The following is a 22,367-nucleotide window of genomic DNA, read 5'->3' as shown; positions in this document are numbered from 1 at the left end:
TACAAAGAATTTGAAATATGACCTCTGCCAAAGAATGCCTATCTCCAAATCTAAAACAAAAAATAATAATAAAAAATAAAGCAAAGAAGAGAAAAAGTTAATTAGTAATTTTAAAATCTGTTCATTGAACTCCTCAAGTCAGTTTCAACATCTGGAATAAGAGTTCTTGAGAGAATAGTACACTTATAATGATGTAGTGTTCTTTAAAAAACATATACCCTCTATATTAACCACAAAAAATGTTTCTAGGATCATGGTGATAGTCTAATAAATGCCATTTAATTAGTGCACTCTTTATTTTTGTGAGGGGAAAATAAAATAAAATCTACCGTAGCTTCATTGAGCCTTCTTTCAAACTTAGAATAAAATTTAAAAACTTAAGAAAACATGTTTTTCTGGAAAAATAAAACGAGTCCAGTTTATGTGTCTCTTATATAAGGTAAATAAAATTTCATTCTAGAAAAAAAATTATAAAGTAATAGAGTGAAATAAACTAGGTAGCTTGAAACATCAGTGTGCCAATTTTTTAGTGAAATGAAATGCTTCAGAAGGAGACTTATTTTTCTACTGAAGATAACTGGAGCATTTTTAATTGATTTTATTTTGTTTCATGTTTTACATTGACTTTGTATACTAGATTCTAGTATTAAGGTCAAATGATCTTTTAGAAGTGAATTAATTTTGACCATTTATGGGGAGCTGGAGAATAATTGTATGTACAGTTTTAGCCCATGTTATTTGGCATGTGGCAATTGTTGACACGCATTTACAGAATGTCCATTTTTTTTATAGCACGTCCACCTGAATAATCACAACTAGCTTTATTGTGTATTTACCATGTGCTAGGTACTGTTCAAAGCACTTTATATGCATTAAGTCTTTCATCCTTACTGAAGCAGAATAATTAGTGTGAACCAGTCCTCTCTTAGCTCAGCTTTTTAGTAAATGTTTGCACAATAGAATTTTGCCAGTTGGTTTAGGAAAAGCAGTGTCATATTATCAGGAGTTGGGTTATGAGAGTTTAAACACAAACAACCATGACCTGACAAAAGAACAGTTCAGCAAAACCTAATGGACATAGAGAAGGAATGGAAGTGGGGTTCGGTGAAAGAGTTGGTTGTGTGCATTTTGTGACTATTATTACCACGTAAAAGAAGCATCTTTTAAAAACAAAGTAGTGCCATTTACAAGCAGATTTTCTCAGACCACAGATGTCTGAGTTCTGTAGCTTCAACACAATCACGAAGCAGAAAAAAAACCCTCCAAACAATGACAAAAAAATCAATGTTATCCAAAGTCATACAAAGTCTCCTTCTGAAGCATTTCATTTCACTAAAAGAATCTACAAATGAGAATTCGCATATCCTACACACACTATCTCACAAAAAACTGCACAACCAAATGCTCAGTTTTAGTGAGGATTTGACTTAAATGACCAGAGAACGTATAGACTTTGAGATGGTGCAAAGTAGGTTAATGATTTGTGGGCCATGAAAACTAGGGCTTGACTTTTTCAGTGCTTTAACTCTGCATTATGAACAACAGCTTTGTTTATTTTTTTTCTCTTTGCCAATTTATTTTTGGTTAAGTAAATAATACTAAAGACTTCAAATGCAAATCAGTATACACATACATCAGGTAAACACTTCAATAATATGAACATCAATTCTATCCAATATAACCTGTTATTTAGTTTTTTTCCCACAGCTATTAAAAATGAAGTGTTATAGATATTCGCTGATGATATTCATAATTTGATTTCTCTCATGTATTTTTTCCTAGACAAAGAAGAAATAAATCTAAATTTTAATATGAATTCTGTATTTTATTAGAAAGACTGTTAGACTGGGATTTAAGTACCCTAGATTCTAATTACCTTTAGATCATGGCTAAATTATTTTCCAGTTCTGTTAATCAGTTTGCCTAGGAATAATTTCTGCCCCTACATACCTCATAGGTATTTTGAATGAATAAAAAGGAAAGTGAAATTTAGTATGTTTTGAAAGTAAAGTCTGTTTTGTTGTTTCTTTATAACAAAACTAAAATTACTACTGTGAATTAAGTATGAAAAATATGACATTATGAACTATGTTTTATTATTTTACCTCTCCACAAAAGTAATGCATTATTATGTGAGTAATTCTTGATTCAATGAAATATAAATTATCATGTGCCTAGAAAAGAAATTTACATACAATGTTAAAGAGCCAGGGACACTTCTCTTCTCAGAACTGCTCCCAGAGCTCAGTGGTATGGTAGGTGAAAGAGCAGAGGATAAAGAAGCCGGTTCAGGCTTTTATCTTATACTTGCAAATAACTGAAAAGATAAAAGAATTATTGCTCCTTTTTCAACTGGCAATAAGCCAGTACTTACTTAGGAGACCAGTTTATCTAATCAAGAGACATATTTCTACCATCACCAGCTTCTTACTTTAATATCTCCCATAATAAAAATTCACTTTAGAATCATAATGAATAAGCACTTAAAGTAACTTCTATTATATGAAAAAGTTTGGAGCATAATACTTTTTGATGGGTACTTTAAAAAGATTTTACTTTGCCACAACTGCTATTATATGTTATTTATAACATATATTAAAATGATAAAAAGAAATCAGGCAAGTCATATTTTTCCTGGTGAGTTAGGATAAAGCAAAACAAATGATAGACTATAAGAGAAGATGTTAACAGTGCTTATAGTATTAACAAGTAATTAATGATAGCAAAGGGATCTTGAATATTATTTATATAATTGGTAAAATATTAAAATTGAATCTCATTATAAAACTGTTTACAAGTTTTTAAGCTAATTTTTCGTTTTTCTTATTTTTATCTCAATAGGCCAACCTCATAGAAGCCAAGATTGACTCATATAAATGTGAAACATTTGAATATATGATATACATGAACATACATATATATTTCCATTGTAAAAACTAATAAATACATAATACATTTTATATACAAGCATATATATGTATATATGTGCCTATCTATCTATATCTATATATATAGCCTTTTATGTCCCCATAATTGCTGCACATAAAGTTTTGAAAGTCTACTTGTAGCAGCTAACAACATCTACAATAGAGCTTTTAGGGTTTTAAAAAAGCCACTAATCTTTCTGAAGTGTTATAAAAGACAAATAATTATTAATTTTTTCTTTTTGGTTTCATAAATTTAGACATCGATGTTATTTTTACCCAGCTACCTGCAATGTATGTTCCATGAGAAGTCTTTATATGCTCCACAAAAATAGAGTTCTGTGGTCAAAGATTTTGAGAAATGTTGGGTTAAGCAGAATTAAACTGCTATCTTTTGTGCAATATGTCTCAGAGCCTTATCAGTTAATAAGCATTGTGGTGCTCCTTGGGGGTGGGGAGAAATAGAAGCTTCTTAAAGATATATGTTTTCCAGAACAGACACCGTTTTATTCCCACCAGATCTAAACATAAACAATAACCCAAGAATGAAGTCATTTGAAAAAAAAAAAGTGGAAGAAAGGAAGAAGTATTGAAGAAACTATACAGAGTGCTAAGAATTTCTTAGTTGATAATCTCCTACACCATCATAGTTTTCTCTAAACCAATGGTTCTCAAATTTTAGTGTTCATCAGAATCACCAGGGAGGCTTCATAAAACACAGATCCTCAGACCCACTTCAGAGTTTCTGATTTAACAGGTTTGGGGTGGGGCCTGAGAATTTACATTTCTGACAAGTTTCCAGGTGGAGCTGGTGCTGCTAGTCTTCCAACAACTCTTTTGAGAATCTCTGGTCTATGGGAGAATCTCTGGTCTATGGGAATACTATCCCATCAAACAATGGATTTAGTGTTTACTTAGCATTTTCTTATGTTACTAATAATTTATTTTCTAAAAGGTCATATCGAAGGGATTTTGATATCTTAATTCCACATCTCTGACTTCAGTAATGATATTAACAGTCATAGTAAGAGAGGGCCAGTCTAAGTCATGAAAAAAAAAAAAGACTTCTCAAAATTCTACTCTACTACTTTATGGAAACATTCATTTTCTGTTTACAAAGTAGTGGTATTAGTTGCAAAGTTAAATATATAAAAGTTCTGTATGACACGTTGCTTACATTTGCTCTACGGACCTCCCCAGAGTGTTTTTCTAAATATGTGCTATGTACCCAAATTTAAGCAGATAAATAATTGTGTAGTAAATGCTCCTCGGTTTTTTGATAAATTAATGTTTTTATGCACTGAGGAAATCACACTCAGTTGTAACCATTACCCCTTCTCCTCACTCCTCTCTCCCTCCCCCTCAAAAAACCTAGAAGACAAACTAAAAGGAGGGAAATACTTTTCACATCAACTAAGCAAACAATCCAATGCTGATCACGGCATTTCAGCATAGACAAACAGAAACTGAAGTATAGATAGATTCCCAAACCTCAAAGCAAGCATTGAATACCAAGTTCATCACTTGCACCCTGCAGTGATGCAGTAAGGAAACAGTACATCTCAGACAACACTTTCTTCTTTTCATTGTAAAGAAAATAAACACTGTCTAAAATGTTCCAAGTATTTGTTACTCTTTTGTTTATGTATTAAGAGTAGTCTCATCAGCACTTAGTCTATTTCTGAGTATCACTGGAAGCCTATTAAATAAAGAAATACAAATTAGTAGTTGATAGTTGGGCACGGGGATGGGGAGCACAGCAGAGGGAATGCAGTTAGCATTAATATGATGGCTAGGTGGAGGGCCAGGGGAGGGAGGGATCAATTGGGGGATTGTTTTATGAACTATATAGATGTCTAACCAATGTACTATATACTTGAAACTAATTTAAATAAATAAATTTAAAAAAATACTGAGGCCTCTCAGTTTGCATTACTAGAATGCCTGTAACGCATTAACACATCTAAATGAAAAACACTCAGCTTAATAAACTGCAAATAAGAAATTCAGAAACAGAAGTAGCCCCTTCCCTTGCTCTCTTGCTCTCTCACTAGTTATGCAACTACATTTTTCTAGAAAGGCTTGGAAAAATCTTGCAAGAAAAAATACGTTTCCAATAAGATCATTATCATAAGCCTGGAGAGTAAGAGTGACATAATGGCAAATGTGGGTTGATAAGAACAAACACATCAAAAACATCAAAAACCTAGGCTAAGGTGAATTGTTTTAGCTGGCTCATACATGTAGCTCTGAGCTTTCTGGTAACCATAGTAAATAGGACATTTATTGAAAGCATACTGGTTAATAAACACCTCTCTGTAAAAAGATTTCTGATACTGTGGAAGACAGAAAGAAGAACAGGACATTTCAGAACCTGCCCACAAGGAGTTTACATATCTTATCTCTCCTGCAATTGCATAGGCATGAAAAATGTTGCTGGAAGGGGCTCTAGCACTGGACATACTGGAATAGAAATCAAAGAAAAATCATGGGGTAGAAATAAAAGGTGACTGGGGGTGCATATTTAGTGGTGCTATTGAGAAGGAGAAGGAGCAAGCGTGATGGGGAAAATGAGATTTTTCTGAGATATAATTAATCACAGCTCTTTATTTTTGCTTCAAGAAAAGATGAGAAGTTTATAGTGGAAAATGTGTGATAAAAATGGCATAAATAATTCTCTCTGGAGTGTCTTATTTCCTCTAGCACCTTCCTCTTGCATTAGTATGTTATTTATTCATTACACATCCCTTGTGGTTTTGTTTCGAATATATTATTATTATAGCTGAATTATTTTAGAGTGAAAAGCTTTTCTCAATAGACGTCTCCAAATTTCTTTTCCTTCCTTCCTTCCTTCCTTCCTTCCTTCCTTCCTTCCTTCCTTCCTTCCTTCCTTCCTTCCTTCTTCCTTCCTTCCTTCCTTCCTTCTTTCCCTTCTTCCATTCTTTCTTTCCTCCCTCCCTCCCTTCCTTCCCTTTTCCTCTACAATCTCTGACTCAAAAGTAATGTCATTTTTTCTTATGTTTCCCTAGTGGGAGAATAAAAAATTTGGGAGACAAACAAGTGAAATATGATTAAATAGATTTTATCTCGAATACTTCAAAGATGGAGTAAATGTCATGTGCTACCTGAGTGAGGCCTTGAAAATTTGGGAAACTATTAATTTCATCAGCTGAATGCTGCTAAGTCGTTAAAATCATTTGAAGTTTCTTTCTTTATTGAAACATTTTCTAAAATGTTCCAGGTACTTTTCCTGTCTCTGAAAGTGGAGTCAGTTGCCCAAACTTGAATCATATCTTGATCACTGAAGATTGCACCCAAGGCCTCAGGGTTATCTGTTCTGAAAAACAGAAATCACTATGCAGAAATGGAGATGAAGATGAAAAATGTATAAGATATTGAGCTGACTGTACAAATTCTAAGATATAGCTAATAAGCCTAGAGATTAAAAAAAAAAATCTTGAAATTGCGTTTCCGTTGCTTATTTTCTCATTTTTTTTTAAAAGCACATTGTTTGGACTAAGTTCTAGTTATTAAGGGCTCTAGTTAAGTTTATTTTAAAATGTCAATGCATGGGCTCTCTCTCTGAGAATTTTTCTTTGCTTTTTTATGATCGAACTCTTTGGACTGTAAATATCCCTGTGTATTCATAGCAATAGTTATTAATTAAACTTCAAATATATATTTTTATTGGACTAGGTAGTCACCTTTTACACAAAACCCTTTTCTGAAGATTATGACTGTATACTTGACTCAGAATGACATTATTAGCACTAATCATGCTTCCAAGAATATCCTGATTTGCAAGCTAGCTATCTGCTATAAAATTCAATTTTAAACATTTGAAGGCAAAAGTAATGCTTGAATATTACTAAATTATCACACTAATTACTTTAAAATAATATTTAACAATAGCCACTGAGCAAAGTTTTAAAACTCAATATATAGGATAAAAGCGCACAAAATGCAACATTTGGAGACCGACCAATGGCTTCTGGACAAAGAACATTTCTATAATGCTAAGGGACAGAATTAAATTCACGAAAATTAGCAATCTGTAGATCATCATATCTATGTTAAAATGTAGTTGAATGAGGAAAGTTGGCACATGTGTGTATACAATTTTCATTCACATTGAAGTAAAAACTGAACTGGGGGTGGAAGTATAGATGCAAATAGAGAGATGACGGGACATCTTCTAAGGGAGCCCATGTTTACTCTTCTTCTCTCAAAGTGATTCAACAAGTTCATGTTTCATTCAACAAATAATTTTTAGATTCCTAATACGTGCTAATGTGCTAAGCACAAAAATTACATTGGTAAACAAGACAGCATCTAATGTGAAACCAAAACAAGTATGCAGACCTTCACTTAAAATTCAATGAGATTGGATATTAAAGTGAGCACAATATCTGTAGGCTAAAATAGAATGTCAACCCTCTCTTAGCAGCCCAACTACATCACTGGGTTTCCCTTCACACTGCCACCAATTAATTTAAAGTCTTATTATTTCATACCTTCAATACTTGAACAGCTTTCTAAGAGGTTTCCCTCTTACCAGTCTTTTTTGTTCTACCAATTCATCTTGCATAGGCTGATGATGTCATTACTTAAAAATTGTCAGATTCCTCAGAGCTACAAAATAAAGTTTAAACTCCTCACTAACTCTTGAGGCTACTCTGCCAACATAAGCTTTACGCTTCAGCCAGTTTGACTTAACATTCAACTTCCCAAACATACATCACAGTTTTCTCCATCTGTATTTGTTAAGGTTATCCCATCTGCCTGGAATATCTTTCTATCCCTTTTTCAAAGAATACCTCAAACAGAACCTCTAACATGACGGCATCTTTATCAACACAGCTGGATATAATCCCAGCCTCTGCCTCTCCCCTTGGACTCTTTTAGCAGTTAGTTTGTACCTGGCTTATGGCAAATAACACAAACAGCTTCATATTAAGAGGTCAGGCAGAGACCACATCTTTCATAATCTATTGTGCACACTGTGCCTAACAAGTAATGGGTTTCAATAAATGTTTGTTGAATGAATCATTTCTTTGGGGAATTGAATGCATACAGAACTTTTAATGGATTTAACAGGACTTTCAGCAATAAATGACCCCTGATATTTATAAAATTTTTGTAGTAAACCACAACCGATATTCCTACAAATTGACCTCTGCTGCTTGCTCTTGTATGAAGAGAAACAGAGGTAGTACGATTACCATGCCTTGCTCAAGGCCACATAGGGAGCCCTTGTTAGAGCTGTTATTACAAGGCAGTATTTTCTGTTTATGCCACTTGCTTTGTTTCAAATATTTTCACGGTTACATCTGTAGTTCACCCAATAAAGAAGCATTTATCGAGACTACTTCTAAGGCTTCTTTGAAAAATAAGACCATAGTTCAAAATATCTACAATGGAATACTATTCAGCTACAAGAAAGAAGGAAATTCTGCCCTTTGTGACAACATCGATGGATCTTGAGGGCATTAAGTGAAAATAAGTGAAATAAGTGAAAAAGTTAAACAGGCCAGACACAGAAAGATAAATACTGTATAATTTCACTTACATGATGAATCTAAAAAAGCTGATCTCATAGAAACAATGAGTAGAATGGAGGTTACCAGGGGCTGGGTAAGGGAGATATTAGTCAAAGCGTCCAAACCTCCAGTTATAAAACAAATAAATTCTGGATATCTAATGTATAGCATGGTGATTATACTGAACGATTCTGTATCGTATACTTCAAAGTTGCTAAAACAGTAGATCTTAAATATTCTCATCACAAAAAAATTAGAAAAGGTAATTACATGAGGTGATAGAGGTGTTAACTAACCTTATATATTTATATCAAATCATCATGTTATATACCTTAAACATACACAATGTTATATATCAAGCTGGAAAAAAAGTAAATCCTCTAGTGGGGTACTAGCAAAATAAAATTAGACAGGCAAAGTTTAAATTTTTTATTTGTTTGGAAGTTAAGAATGAATTTCTTTCTATATAGAATGCTTTCCTGGCTAATAGGAAAAGCGAATAACAAAGAAATTGCAAAAACTCTAGAGATTATGTTTTTACAAAAGCTGTAAAATATTTAAGTTCATTTAATGGAACATGTGATTACTATAAACATTAACGACAGAAAAACAACTGCTTATCAAATGTTTAAAACAAGAACACAAAGCTCCCTAAGATATTAAACAGTCTCAAATTGTTACTTCAGTGTTATTGTCTTCCACAAATAGGATGATCGAAAATTTTAAGGCAATTTGACAATATAGTCTTAAAACAATGTCACCTTAAAACATGCAGTTTCCAAAAAGTATGTGGAACTGAGTAAGAGATCATTCATATTACAATGCTGCATACTCAATGTACGTAGACATATAAAAGATGGGTGAAAAGTTTAAAGTTACAGAGGAAAAAGGTTTTCTGTTTGAATTTTTGCATGCTAAAGACAGAAATTAAAACTTTACTGCTATATAGTTACGTAGTAAATCATGACTGGTACATAGTTATGTCTTAGATTAGGGAATTTGTCATATTTAAGACATATTTAACAGTTATATCACTGTGGACTCTATATTTTTAAACTAATGGCTAGTTTTCACAGTGTAGAAATTGCCTTCGCTATCCAGTGTCTGCCCACAAGAACATAGATAAGAACAAAAGGCTAATTTCTTTTCTACCAATTTCCAGTGGATAAATAAAAAATTGAGTGTCAACAGAAAAAATTAGATGCCCACTTGTGATAGAAAAAAATCCCATTTAAAGCATATATTTAAATGCATATGGCCAAAATTGATGCATCCTATAGACATATCTACTTCACTAAATAACTGATTAGACATGACACTAAGCAATATTATACAAACTTATCATGAAGAAGACATTGAAAAAATAATTTAACTCTAGAGAGTTAAACATGTAAATCCAAATAGTGGAGATTATTTAGAAAATAAAAGATTGAAGAATAAATGAAATAGTTTACCAACTTTTAGGTAAACAATATCAAGAAACACAGAGAAAAGCATGATTAAACATATAATTACATCTAATAGTAAAACTTGACCCTGCGGTGAGAACTGAAGGTGCACGCGCGCGCGCACACACACACACACACACACACACACACTCACACATGCACACACTGAAAACCCAAGCAGTATTGCAAATCTGGATTGGATAGCAGCAACAAACAAACAAACAAAAACATAAATTTAAAAAACCAAAGACTGATTACATAGTGGAGGAAATACAGAAGAAAATGGAAAGATTATTTAGAGATGATGAGGAAACAATAGACAACTAAGATTCCTCTGGAATATATAACCCTATAGGTCAACAATTAAGAAGCAGACTGAGGTACAGGAAAACAGGGTAACTTAAGAGATGCTACAAGCAAAAAGCATACATTTAAATTCATGTGGCCAAAATTGCTAGATCTAATGGATCTAAAAGTTAATCTGTAAGGGCAAAAAGAACAGTAAGTAAACGATACTCTATGAATAAAGTTATGTTTCTAGAAGAAATAATTACTATTTCCAGATGCAGAGAAGTACCTTGCATCCTGATTTCACAAAAACTTAAAATAGAGAAAAATATACTATTTGTAATGACTCATATGCAACATGAAGATAATTATTTAATGATCAAATAGGATCAGGTATATATTTCCCTAACATGTAAAGTTTCTTCGAAACAGAAGAGCTGACAAATAGTACACAATTTTCAAACTTCAGATTTTCAGACCTCTCATAACTAAATGGGATTCTTGTGACAAATGGTAAATATTAATAGTGGTTGAGGAAAATATCTCTGGCCATATCACGAGTCCTTTCTCACTAGGTGTCTAGTTGCAGCGCTGGCTTCGAGGGGGAGAGAGAAATGATCTTGAGCTATGCTCCCATAAAACATTTTAAATGAGCTGGGTTAGATTCCAAGTTGTTTTACAGAACAATATTTGACCCGTAAGAGGCTGAAGTGTTATTGTAATATTTTCAGCTGACCTATGGCAGGTATCCCCCTAGCTGGACAGGGCATTGTATTAATGAATATATAACAGAGCCAGACACCAAAGAGTTTCATGCAGTGAAAATGTACATGATCCACAGCCAGTTATAATCTCCAATTTTGGCTGGTTAACTCAGCAAAGCAGGGTTTGGGGAGAAGGATGGACAAGGGAGTAGAGATAGCTCAGTCTCCTGACTCTCAGCAATTAAACAAAGCTTAGTATCACTAAATTAGATAACTTTGTCTAAAAAATAAAGAGCACACTCTCTTCTCCCTTCTCAAAATTAATAGTCCGAATAACTAAATATGAACTTTAAAGTGTTAATCTAACTACAATATAATGAAACAATAAATGAGGAAGGGATCAAGAACAAGAAAAGGAAACCCTTTTGAAGTACAAAAAGTAAAGGAGAACCACAAAACTTTACAGGCAGTGCATCCCTATGTAATGTGGGACAGTTTGAATGTGATAAAAGTCTGTTGCCTTGGATTAGTGAAACAACAGCCCAGTTGATGTTGACTCCATTTCCTCCTCCACAGGGGGAAAAAAACAAAAATCACTGAAATGACTAGAACATTGATCCTCAGGCTCTTTTGATAACTGCTTATGTGACCTTAGGCAAGTGACTCTTCCTCACCAGCTCTCCAGTTTCTTCATCTGTAAATGGTAACAACTTGAACTGAATGATCTTCTTTTTACAGCCAAAATTCTTGATTTGCTAGGCTTGTGAAGTGCTATTATGGATATGAATGCTTTCTTGACTATTCATCCATCTAGATGTGGTCAGTTGCAGGATCAGCCATTGCATGAATTTCAGAGTTTTCTCCTTATCACACTTATAATTTAAAAAAAAAAGAAGAAAGAAAAATGAAAACAATACCCCACTGTATTTCTGAGCATTAAAAGACAGAGACGCATGTGTAAGACTAAAAGAGCTAACTTTTAAAAATATTTTATTTTGAAATAATTTTAGACTTACAAGATTGCAAAAACAGTACAGAGAGTTCCTGCATACCTTTCACTCAAATTCCTGGAATGTCAACAACTTACATACCATACATAGCACAGTTATCAAAACAAGGAAATTAACTCTAGTACAATATTATTAACTAAACTAGAGACCTTATTTGAATTTCACCAATTTTCCCCCTAATATCTTTCTCTGTTCCAGGATCCCACATGGCTTTTACTTGTCATGCCTCCTTAGTCTCCTCCAATATGTGACAGTTTCTCAGTTTTTCGTTACCTTTCATGATTCTTACATAGTGGCCAGTGGGAGCTCCTTCAGATTGGCTCCTGTGTCCTCTTGTCATGCTCCAAATTTTCTTGAGCACTTCCTTATTTTGTGGTAGAAGGCATAACAAGTTCATCTTGTATTTGCCCTGTCCTGATCCAGAATGAGCCAATACTTCAAGAGTCTGGTTCCTTTATTGAAGAATGGTATTGGAAACCAGGATCTGGGAACTAGCTGTGTTTATTATTATTGGGGTGTCCTTGCTCTAGGTCCTCCAAAGGCAGACCTAGAAAATATAAGCATCTATACTAACCCATGAATACACGCACATCTATGTCTATTTCTGTACCTGTATATCTGTATACATATTACATTAAAGATGAGCTCATACTGATGTCTTCATTTAAATCCATGTCACAGAATTCATTCTAGCCTTCCCTTTTTCCTTATCTTTAATTATTTTCTCTGTGAGAAACCTGGCTATCTTTATCTATTATCTATTCACTTATTTGTTTAACCCTAGTATCTCCATTAAGTACTTACATATGCCTGTGAGTAACAGAGTTACTAACTAGAGCCCAGTATTTGTGTTCAATTCTGTTTATCTTTAATATAAATATAGCACCTCCAGGTTCCTTTTGATTAATGTCAGCATGGTATATCTTTTCCTAGCCTTTTACTTTTAATATTTTTAACTAAAAAATGCAAGAAGAAGAACAGTATGCTACTATTTGTGTAAAAGGGGGGATATTAGGAATGTACATATTTGCATGTATATATACAAAGTATTTATGAGAGAGAAAAACTAAATATATTGGTTGAGAAGTCAATGGATTAACTGGAGAAAAAAAGGATAATAGGTAAACCTTACTATAAAGGTTACTTTTATATTTATTTTTTATTGAGATATTATTCATATACCATAATGTTCACCCTTTAAAGTGTACACTCAGTGGTTTTTAGTATATTTACCACTACTTCCAGAACATTATCGTCACCCGAAAAAGAAAACTCGCACTAATTAGTGTTACTTTCCAGTGTTCCCTCATCCATTCTCTCCTCTCATACAAGGCCCCTGTCAAACACTAATCTGTTTTATGTCTCTATGTAGTTGCTGACTCTGGATATTTAACATAGATGGAATTGCACAATATGTAGTCTTTCTGAGCTGGCTTGTTTTCACTTAGCATAATGTTTACAAGGTTCATTCATGCTGTAGCCAATATTTCTACTTTACTCCTTTTTATAACAGTAATATTCCATTGTACAAAACTACATTTGGTTTATCTATTAATCAATTGAGAACCAGTTGTTTTTAAAAAAAATAATTAAAATAAATTATCCATTCAAAAACTAAATTTAAGAAAAAAAAAGAAAAAGAAACAACTTCATAAAAAGGAAAAAAAATAAAGTTTTTAAAAAAATAATCAACTAAATAATGTATAAAGAAGAATAATGTATAGAAAAGCTTTATTGGTTATTTGCCAGAGGACTCACAAGACTCAAGAGATTATACTGATGGCTAAGATTTATTAAAGCAAAAGATATAGAGAAAAAAACAGCAGGTAAAAGATACATATCCAGAGTCCAGAGAAGCCCAGCACTATCTTCCAAAGTCTTTCCTTATCTGAAGCCACACAGGACATGCCTACCCCTCTGAGTCTTTACCACAATATACACAGACTTAATCTCCCATGCCCTGATTTCCCACTACCCATGACCTCTCTGAGTTCATCTACTACAGCTCTCCTCTTCATCCCTCTGCTCCAGTGACCTTGATGTTTCTCAAACATACCAGGCTTACTCCCGCCTCAGGGTCTTTGTTGTTATTGTTCTTTTTGCCTGGAATATTCTCAGAAATCCTAAATAGCCCACTCTCTCACCTCATTTATGCCTCTCCTCAAATATCACCTCATTTAGAGAGGCTTCCCTGACCATTTTGTCTGAAACAGCAGCCTCTGCCATTCTTTTGTCCTTTCCCTGCCTAATTTTTATTCACATCTGTTAATATGTCATAACCTGAACATTTACTTCCTTTTTGCCTGTTCCTCCCCCAACTAGATGTCTGCTCTATGGGAGCAGGGACTGTTTCTAATTCACTGCTACATCCCATGCCTAGCACAATGCTTGGCACACAACAGGTATTCAGTTGGTACCTATCCAACTAATGAATAAATGAATGAATGAATGAATGAGATATGGATATAGATGATTTTTATTTCCCTTTACAGGCTAGCCCTGTTTAACAAGGTTTTTCTTCTTTCTCTCTCTCTTTTTCTCTCTTTCTTTCTTTCTTTCTCTTTCTTTCTTTCTTTCTTTCTTTCTTTCTTTCTTTCTTTCTTTCTTTCTTTCTTTCTTTCTTGCTTTCTTGCTTTCTTGCTTTCTTGCTTCTTGCTTTCTTGCTTTTCTTGCTTTCTTCTTTCTTATTAGAAATTACACATTTATAAAAGAAAACGTAAATAATGCAGAAAGCACTAAAGTAGAAAGTGCAAGTCCTCTGAACTGGAGGTTGTAGGGGAGTGCAATGTGACAGGCACAGCTGAAACACAGTGGCTGCATCAAAGCAGTTGTGTCAACAGGGCTCATCAAAATGTCCCCATGGATAAATTGGTCACATCAGACTGTCTTGCTCTGCTGTTTATATCCTTTGCCTATTTTTCTAAGAAAATAGTTTTTAGTGTTTGCATTTTTTATTCATAAACTCATTATATAATAAATAATATTTTTATGTGTCATATATGTCAATTTTGCCCCAAATTATTGCTTGTCTTCTAACTTTGTGATGTTTTCTACCATTCAGAAATAATTTTTATTGTGTGGTCGGTTCTAATAATCCTTTGCCTTTATTGAGTCTGCCATACTTAGAAGGTCTTCCTCACCCAGGATTATAAAAGTGTTCACCTATACTTTCTTCTAGACCTGTCATGATTTAATTTTAATTTTCGTGTTTATTTGGTGAAAATAGACCTGAAATTTATTTGGTGAAAATAGACATTTGTTGAGTGCTTATGATGAGCACCTTACTTGAATCATCTCATCTGAATGCTCAGTAAGTACTCCAGAGGTAGGTGTTAGTATGATCTTTGTTTTCCCAGGTGAGGAAACTTAGGGACAAGGAGTTTGGGTACTTATCTAAAACAACATAGCTGACAAAACGTGGCTCATCCAATGGTAAAGCCTACACAGACTTGATGTAAGGAAGGAAGCATGTTTAAAGTTTCTGGAATATAGTAAGCAGTCAATAGGAGGTATAGATGATGATGATGATGATGATGATGATGATGATGATGATAAATAATAATTATTACTATTACTACTACATAAACATAAACTCATAAACTCATACTACTACTCATAAACATAATTTCTGATGGCTGCATATTATTTAAATGATATATTTTAAATTAAGTATATTTCTAAAATATTATTCCTTCGCAAGTATGAAAATCCTTTGTAAATCCATGGAAAGAATTAATATTTTTTTTAAACAAAATAGTTGTCATTAAAAGAAATTTTGAAAAGGCATGCACCAACATGTGAAGAGTTTCATTGAGTAATAGAATTATATTAAAATTTTTTTTCTCTATATCAGAGTTCTAGAAAGGGTGTACTTTTATTTTCTGATCATAAAAATATCTGCAATAACTGGTATATTTTTAAAAGTCTATGAATGGGAGATCATAGACTTTTAAAATCATAGACTTTTTTTTGGTAACCTGGGAAGAACATGAAGCTAATAGGAAGGATAAATGGAGGGAGATGTTGGCTTTCTAGGATCATCAAGAGGGAGTAAGTGAAGGAGCGTGGTCTGTGAGGAGGCAGGACATAAAGCAAGGTTTATTCAACAGTTATATAAAAGACAGAAAGACTGGAAGGAAATACATAGAAATGTTAGTGGTGGTATTGGATAGTGGGAATGATATTATATTTACATTTAGTTACATTTTATTTTTATTCTTACCTTCTTGTATATGATTTCTAAAACTTCTTTTGTATCTTCTTTTCCCTTCATAAAGACACATAACTTTTAATCGAGGGAAAATGTTATTTATCATGAAAACGAAGGCAGAAAATCTGTTTCCAGATGCAGGAGGGTCATAAATTAGAAGTAGCCATGGGCACTGACTCCAGTGCAGGGCCTACCTCACAGGAGTATGTGACAGAGACATTCACATAACAAAACTTCTTCGGCTTCCCATTCTCCGTGTTCTTTCTTTCTGGTAGCCTGTTGCTGCTACTTTCTTTGTCATACTCTTAGTCCATTTCTCCTCTCTTCCCTTCTTGGTTGACCATAATTATAAAAGTGCATTACCCATCATTTCTAAGATGAACAAATGTTTACATTTTGACAGCTTGGTTATTGGGATGGCCCTTACAATCAATGGCATGTTGTAGGGAATAATAATGGAAGAATATATTATCAATTTGCACAAAAAGGAAACTGATCACTTTACAGTGAGGAAACCTAGCAGACATCATCTTAATCAAGCAATTACAGTTAACATAAGGAGTGATAAGATTCATCAACATCACGTACTCTCAGATACAATGCACATAAGTTTTGTGGTTTTCTTGCCAAAACAATGCATGACCTCAATCAAATCATGATAAAGCATTCAATAAACCCAGATTGAGAGGCATTCTACAAAATAACTAACCAGTACTCATCTAAAATGTCAAGGTCATGAAACATAAGGAAAAATCAAGGAACTGTCACAGATTGAATAAGGCCAAGGAGACATGACAAGTAAATGCCATATGGGATCCTGGGTTGGATTCTGGAGCAGAGAAAGAACATTAGGAGAGAAACTGGTGAAATTCAAATAAGGCTTCTAGTTTAGTTAATAATATTGTACTAGAGTTAATTTCCTAGTTTTGATAACTTTGCTATATATGGTACATAAACTATTGATATTACAGGAACCTGGGTTAAAGGTATGCAAGAACTCCATGTACAATTTTTGCAACTTTTGTGTAAGTCTAAAATTATTTCAAAATAAAAAAGTGAAGCTGAGCTATCAATATATATTCGTTTAAGTATTAATCATAATTTCATTTTTCTTTTGAAATGTCCAAAATGAATTCCTTCAGTCTCAGGATAACAGGTACTGTCTTTGTGTTTCTATAGTGCAGGCAGACCTCTCTAATGGAGCTCGTAAATGGTTCTAAACCTTGCATAATCCGGTGACCCTTGGGATTATGTTGCTAGGAGTCTTCTGCTCTTGGAAAGATTCCCCTTAGCAAATAGGGATGAGGTAAATATTCAGTCAAAAATAATCAAATTTTAAACTAGTGAAAACTGCTACGACTAGTGACGCTAATACAGAATATACTGGTGACTCATGATAATTTGACCTACAAGGATAAATTCACATTCATATGCCTATAGAACAGGTTTCACTTGAGAAAATATTGTGCTTGTGATCATATGCAATGTTTGAAGATAGTGTGCGGCTGTTTTATGTACATTCTTCACCCAGTTCAAATATTTTAGGAATATATACAGGTTGATATGACTGTTCTCTGACTGTGCCTGCTGCTAAGGCTTTTCTCAATAACTTTTTGTTACAAAACTACTCAAAGTGGAGAGTGGGGTGGGCATATGTGATAGGTGTTGATCTCTCATAATGAAATAATGACAGTATTTATATTCTTTCTGGAAAACAGGTGGCTGATATCACACTGCTTCAAGTATGGAGGGGAAGGTTCAAGACATCATGACATTGAAGCAGAATACATTAGGATAATAATCTTGGCTATGATAATAATCACTAAAATTTTAGGTTAGTATTTTTAATGATGATCTTTTATTAACTCCCAGGGACACTCATTAAAAATACCAACCTAGATCCATGGCAAACTGTAATATAAAGAAATTGGCACAGAATAGGTTAAGCAATACTTTGGAGAGAAATTTTGAAATAAATTGAGTCAAGCAGACTAGGCAATTGAGTCAAAAACAGCTGCATATCAACCAAGACTTTTATATAGTTGGAAATCTATGGGCTGCACTGCACTGTCTAGAGCTCTGTCTGAAGATGGTGCAACTTCATCACTGATCATTCAACATTCATGGAGTGATGGGCATAGCACTTCGGTATGATGCACAATTAATTGTCAAGCTTGCCCTCCTTATTTTCATTACATTCCCTCATTATGAGGTCAATATAGGACATTATATCTACTGTGTCTATTATGAAAGCAAAGAACCATCATCATCTGGTAGAGTACCTCATGCTAATGGAGTCCTTACAAAAACAAAAACAAAAACAAAAAAACAAACCAAATCAGCAGCCCAAAACCCATCAAATGATTGTTTCAGTTATTTAACCACTTATGAAAGAAGAAACAATGCACAGATATAGTTCAAAGGTGTTTCAAGAGAGGGTAATGACTGCTGCAATAACCATTGAGGTATGTTATTTGTGTATTATAGATATTATAGCAGTACAAGCCACATAGGTCAATTACCTTCAATTTAGTATACCTTTTATGTATATCATGAATAAGAAATAATATAAAAGAAGAGAACTACAAAGCTTTTGTGCAGATATGGAAGTGTGATGAATGTGCTATCTAAATAGCAAATTAATTAATTGTTTAAAAGGCATCATATATTTGAAATATTAAGGTTTTCATTAAAATTTGAGAATGTAATGCTTATGTAAATCATCTATATCTGTGTGATTGGTCATCAAGATATTAACATAATGCAAAAATTACTTTAAAAACACTGAAAGCAGTAATTAGTATATTTAAATAATCAAGTGGATTCTTACTATTCATTGGCTATTATCTACATAGTTTCTGAAACATTTTTTCAAGCGTTAGTGTGGTAGTTCAGTATGCATTTTGCTAGCAATCACTTTCCATATTACTTTTTCTCGAAATGTTTCCTTTATGGCACTCTATTGCCTTAATAGGGGAATTGACCTGAAGTATATCAATGATTAGGAAGAGCACACAACTCCTTCCACCAAATGCCTGGACAGATAGAATTTACAAAGCTTACAAGGAACTTTGTATCAAAGAGTAAGCCATAAAAACTGATACTTAGCTTGATCTAACAACGCACTCATGGAACTAGATTTGGGTATATAGATTTGGAGCATGAGCTTGTGGTTTTAAATAGTAAATCCTAACTAAATACAACTGTTTTGAAGATTCCTAAAAAACATCTTAGTTAATAGTAAGAAAATAACCTTTCATTTACTTCACTTTTATAGTGATACATGCTTTTTCATTTATGTTATCTTATTGGAATCTCCACAATAATTGTAGAGGTTAAGTAGAGAAGAATTACCCATCTTTTAGAGATGAAGTAACTCAAGCTTCACCAGATTAAGTAGCTGAGGTCAGTAGTGGGGTTGGACTGTACCCTAGATCTCCCAAAACAACATATGTAAAGTGCCTAGTGCAGTGGCAACTCCTCTATATGGATTGGATGAAAGATATCTTTTCCCCCGCAACTAATCCAGTGGTTTTTTCCACTTCGTGGCACTGTCCAGTCCTGCAGCAGTAGATTTAAATAATACACAAAAATAACTGTAGGTGAAGAAAACATAATGAGCCCTTTAGTCAAATAACAGCAATCTAGACATTTTCAACAGTAGGAATTACTATTATCTTTATGATAACAAGTTTCTATTCATGAATTGGAATGGCCTGCAACAAAAACCAGTAACCACAAAATAAGTAAAGGTAATTACTTAAGTGGGATATCACTTGATAAAATGTTTTCCAAAGAAAAGATCAATGAAGGGATATATTTATATTAGCCAATGCAGCCCTAAATAAAACTGTTAATGAGGTAATATTGGTCATGATGAGGATAAACCAATATCAAGAAATTGAGAAGTTTCTTATTAAGCTTAATTCATTTAGACATATATTGAAAAATAATCTTGAATGCATCCTAGCAAATCTGATTAATTAAACCAGGAATCTTACTTTTTGACTTCTACATTTTAATTTGTACCTCTTTATCCTTAATGTAAGGATAACTATGAATAAAACATGATAATCAGTGTATTTCCTTGTTCTGCAATCATACATGTTCTATTCTAGATATCTCATTTGGTCTCAGAATAAATATTTTGTTTATTCTCTAGTACATATTATTCAGATTTGATGACATTGGCAATAAAACTTTTATAAAATGTACTCGAAAATCTGTAATTGTTCAATAAGCAGTTCAGGAAGAAAAAAACTAGTGAACCTAGTTTTGTAGCAATACGTTTAAGTTAAACATTCAAAATATACTTTGACGAAAAAATTTCAAAATACTATCATTTTCTTTCTCAGTAGTGAGATTTTCACCTTGTACTGTCTTGGTCTGCTTTTATTTTTCCTCTGAAAATTGACTGTTCCCTGCCAAGTGTATTTTGATGACATAGATAATAAGCTATAGTTCAGTAAAGGGCTTCTCTGAGTTATATGAGGATTACGATCACTGTATTCAAAACCTAAATTGTACACAAAGAAGTATGGCAAGTCTGCAATTTTGCATTCCTCCAAAAATTCTTGAATTTTTTTTCTTTAAGTCAATCTCGAGACCTTGATCAGTGGGCTTTGATGGGGTGAACTTTAGTCTGGCTTAGTTCTACAAACATAAAGTCTACATCTTGTCTTAAAAAACAAACAAAACTTACCGCTATCATGCTATTATTAACTTTACCAATTTCAAAGTAGTCGTATTTCAAAAAACACAAAAATCAACATATTTAAATTAATTATTATACACATTTAGATGAGACTCACCTTTAAAGAATCAAAACACGCCACCACACGACCATTTTCCACATGGCAAACTCTTGGTGGATGGGCAAACTTGCAGTCTGCATCAGCTCGAGAGCAGGTTCCTCTCTGAAATTCTCTACAGACTTCTAAAGTCAGCCACTTGGTATCACGAACCACGGTAACATTGACAGCCGTCATATTGAAAGCAATTTAAAATCAAGTGCACCTTCTCTAGGGCTGTATTACTCCTGTCGTTAAAAAATTAAAAATGAATCCAAGCTAAATGTAAAGAGATCACAGGTTGCTTTGGTGAAATGTTTCTTTGTTAGCACCTAGGTTTTCATTTAAGTCAAATGAGGTTTAATCAAACAGAAAGTCAATCATAAAATAAAAATTGCATCAGAATAACTAAAAATCAAATTAGAGACCAACTCCTAAGAAGGCAACTGTAAAGGTTAAGATATTGAGTGTTTTATTTTGTTCTTCTGCCAAAGTTACTTCATATAACTGGTAGACTTTCAAAAGAATTCTGTGCTCTCCAGTTGATGTTTTCAATTATTCTTGCAAAAAGCATATGCTGTTGGCTGCCCTTCAATTTGTGGAATGGTCTCAGTTCAAGAAGAGAAAAGTTTTTCTCCCTATTTCTTGGCTTTAAAGATTAAGATTGGTAAGGACGGTACAACTGTTAAAAAATAAATGCTGCAGATCAGGAGGAGAGAAATCAACTATCAAAAATTAAAAATCAAAGAAAAAAAAGAATGGATGAGTTGCTGAGTGAACTGCAAGCACACCAGGGTTTTTTTGGGGAGAGAGGGGTGGTCGTGGTAGGGAAAGGGGTTTATAAAGAGACAGCTCTAGAGTGAAATCCAAGCAGCAGAGTTTTCAGAAAAGATACTTTTCAGAAACCTACAAGAAAAATAAAATAAAATTAGTTAATATAATACAATGCTTCTGATTTAAACCCTAGATTTGGAAAAGAAGTAACCATACCTCACTTTAAACAAGAAGCATCTACATACTGACAATGCAACACAGTACAGTCAGCCATCGTCAATAAAAGGGACATTTCCCAGCATAGAGTTGTGCATAGTAAAAGGAAACAATGATTTAGATTTACTGTTGCAATACAAGACTGGGCAGCAACCCAATTTTTAAAAAAAGAATGCTTCATTTTGATTTGTTTTGGGGCAGAAACTCATTCTGGGGTCCATTGCACAGAAAACGCCAGAGCCGGACATGACAGCCCTTTATGAATTTTTGATCCACCTACATGTCTACAGTTTATAGAGGCTACCAAAGACCTGTCTTTAAACTGGTTTTATTAGGTTCTAACTGAAGGCTTGATTATCAGCTCTCAAAATGCAGAAAACAAGAATTGCTAATAAAATGTAAGTTGCTCTAAGAGGTAACTCTGTGTGTATATTTGAAATGTAATTTGTTGGTAATCACATAA

At 33.5% G+C, this 22,367-nt stretch overlaps 1 protein-coding gene across 28 annotated transcripts in view; it reads right to left on the bottom strand.

Moving 5' to 3' along the window:
- Positions 1-22,367, bottom strand: part of MBNL3 (muscleblind like splicing regulator 3) — a 109,370-nt gene that overhangs the window by 41,046 nt on the left and 45,957 nt on the right. For 16 of the 28 annotated variants that reach the window (XM_039875387.1, XM_039875377.1, XM_039875405.1 and 13 more), the window contains one exon: positions 20,936-21,820. The exons of 3 other annotated variants lie outside the window; for them this stretch is intronic. In XM_039875387.1, the coding sequence (XP_039731321.1) occupies positions 20,936-21,112 (177 nt within the window). In that variant the 5' untranslated portion in view covers positions 21,113-21,820. Of the gene's footprint in view, positions 1-11,578; positions 11,711-12,187; positions 12,462-16,136; positions 19,677-20,935; positions 21,821-22,367 lie in introns of those variants that run through there. 9 more of the 28 variants (XM_039875453.1, XM_039875425.1, XM_039875415.1 and 6 more) reach the window with 4 other exon arrangements.

The sequence above is a fragment of the Pteropus medius genome, unplaced genomic scaffold (genome assembly GCF_902729225.1).
Source record: "Pteropus medius unplaced genomic scaffold, Ma_sr-lr_union100, whole genome shotgun sequence".
Classification (NCBI taxonomy): Eukaryota; Metazoa; Chordata; class Mammalia; order Chiroptera; family Pteropodidae; genus Pteropus; species Pteropus medius.
This window is presented reverse-complemented; position numbering and strand designations above follow the sequence as displayed.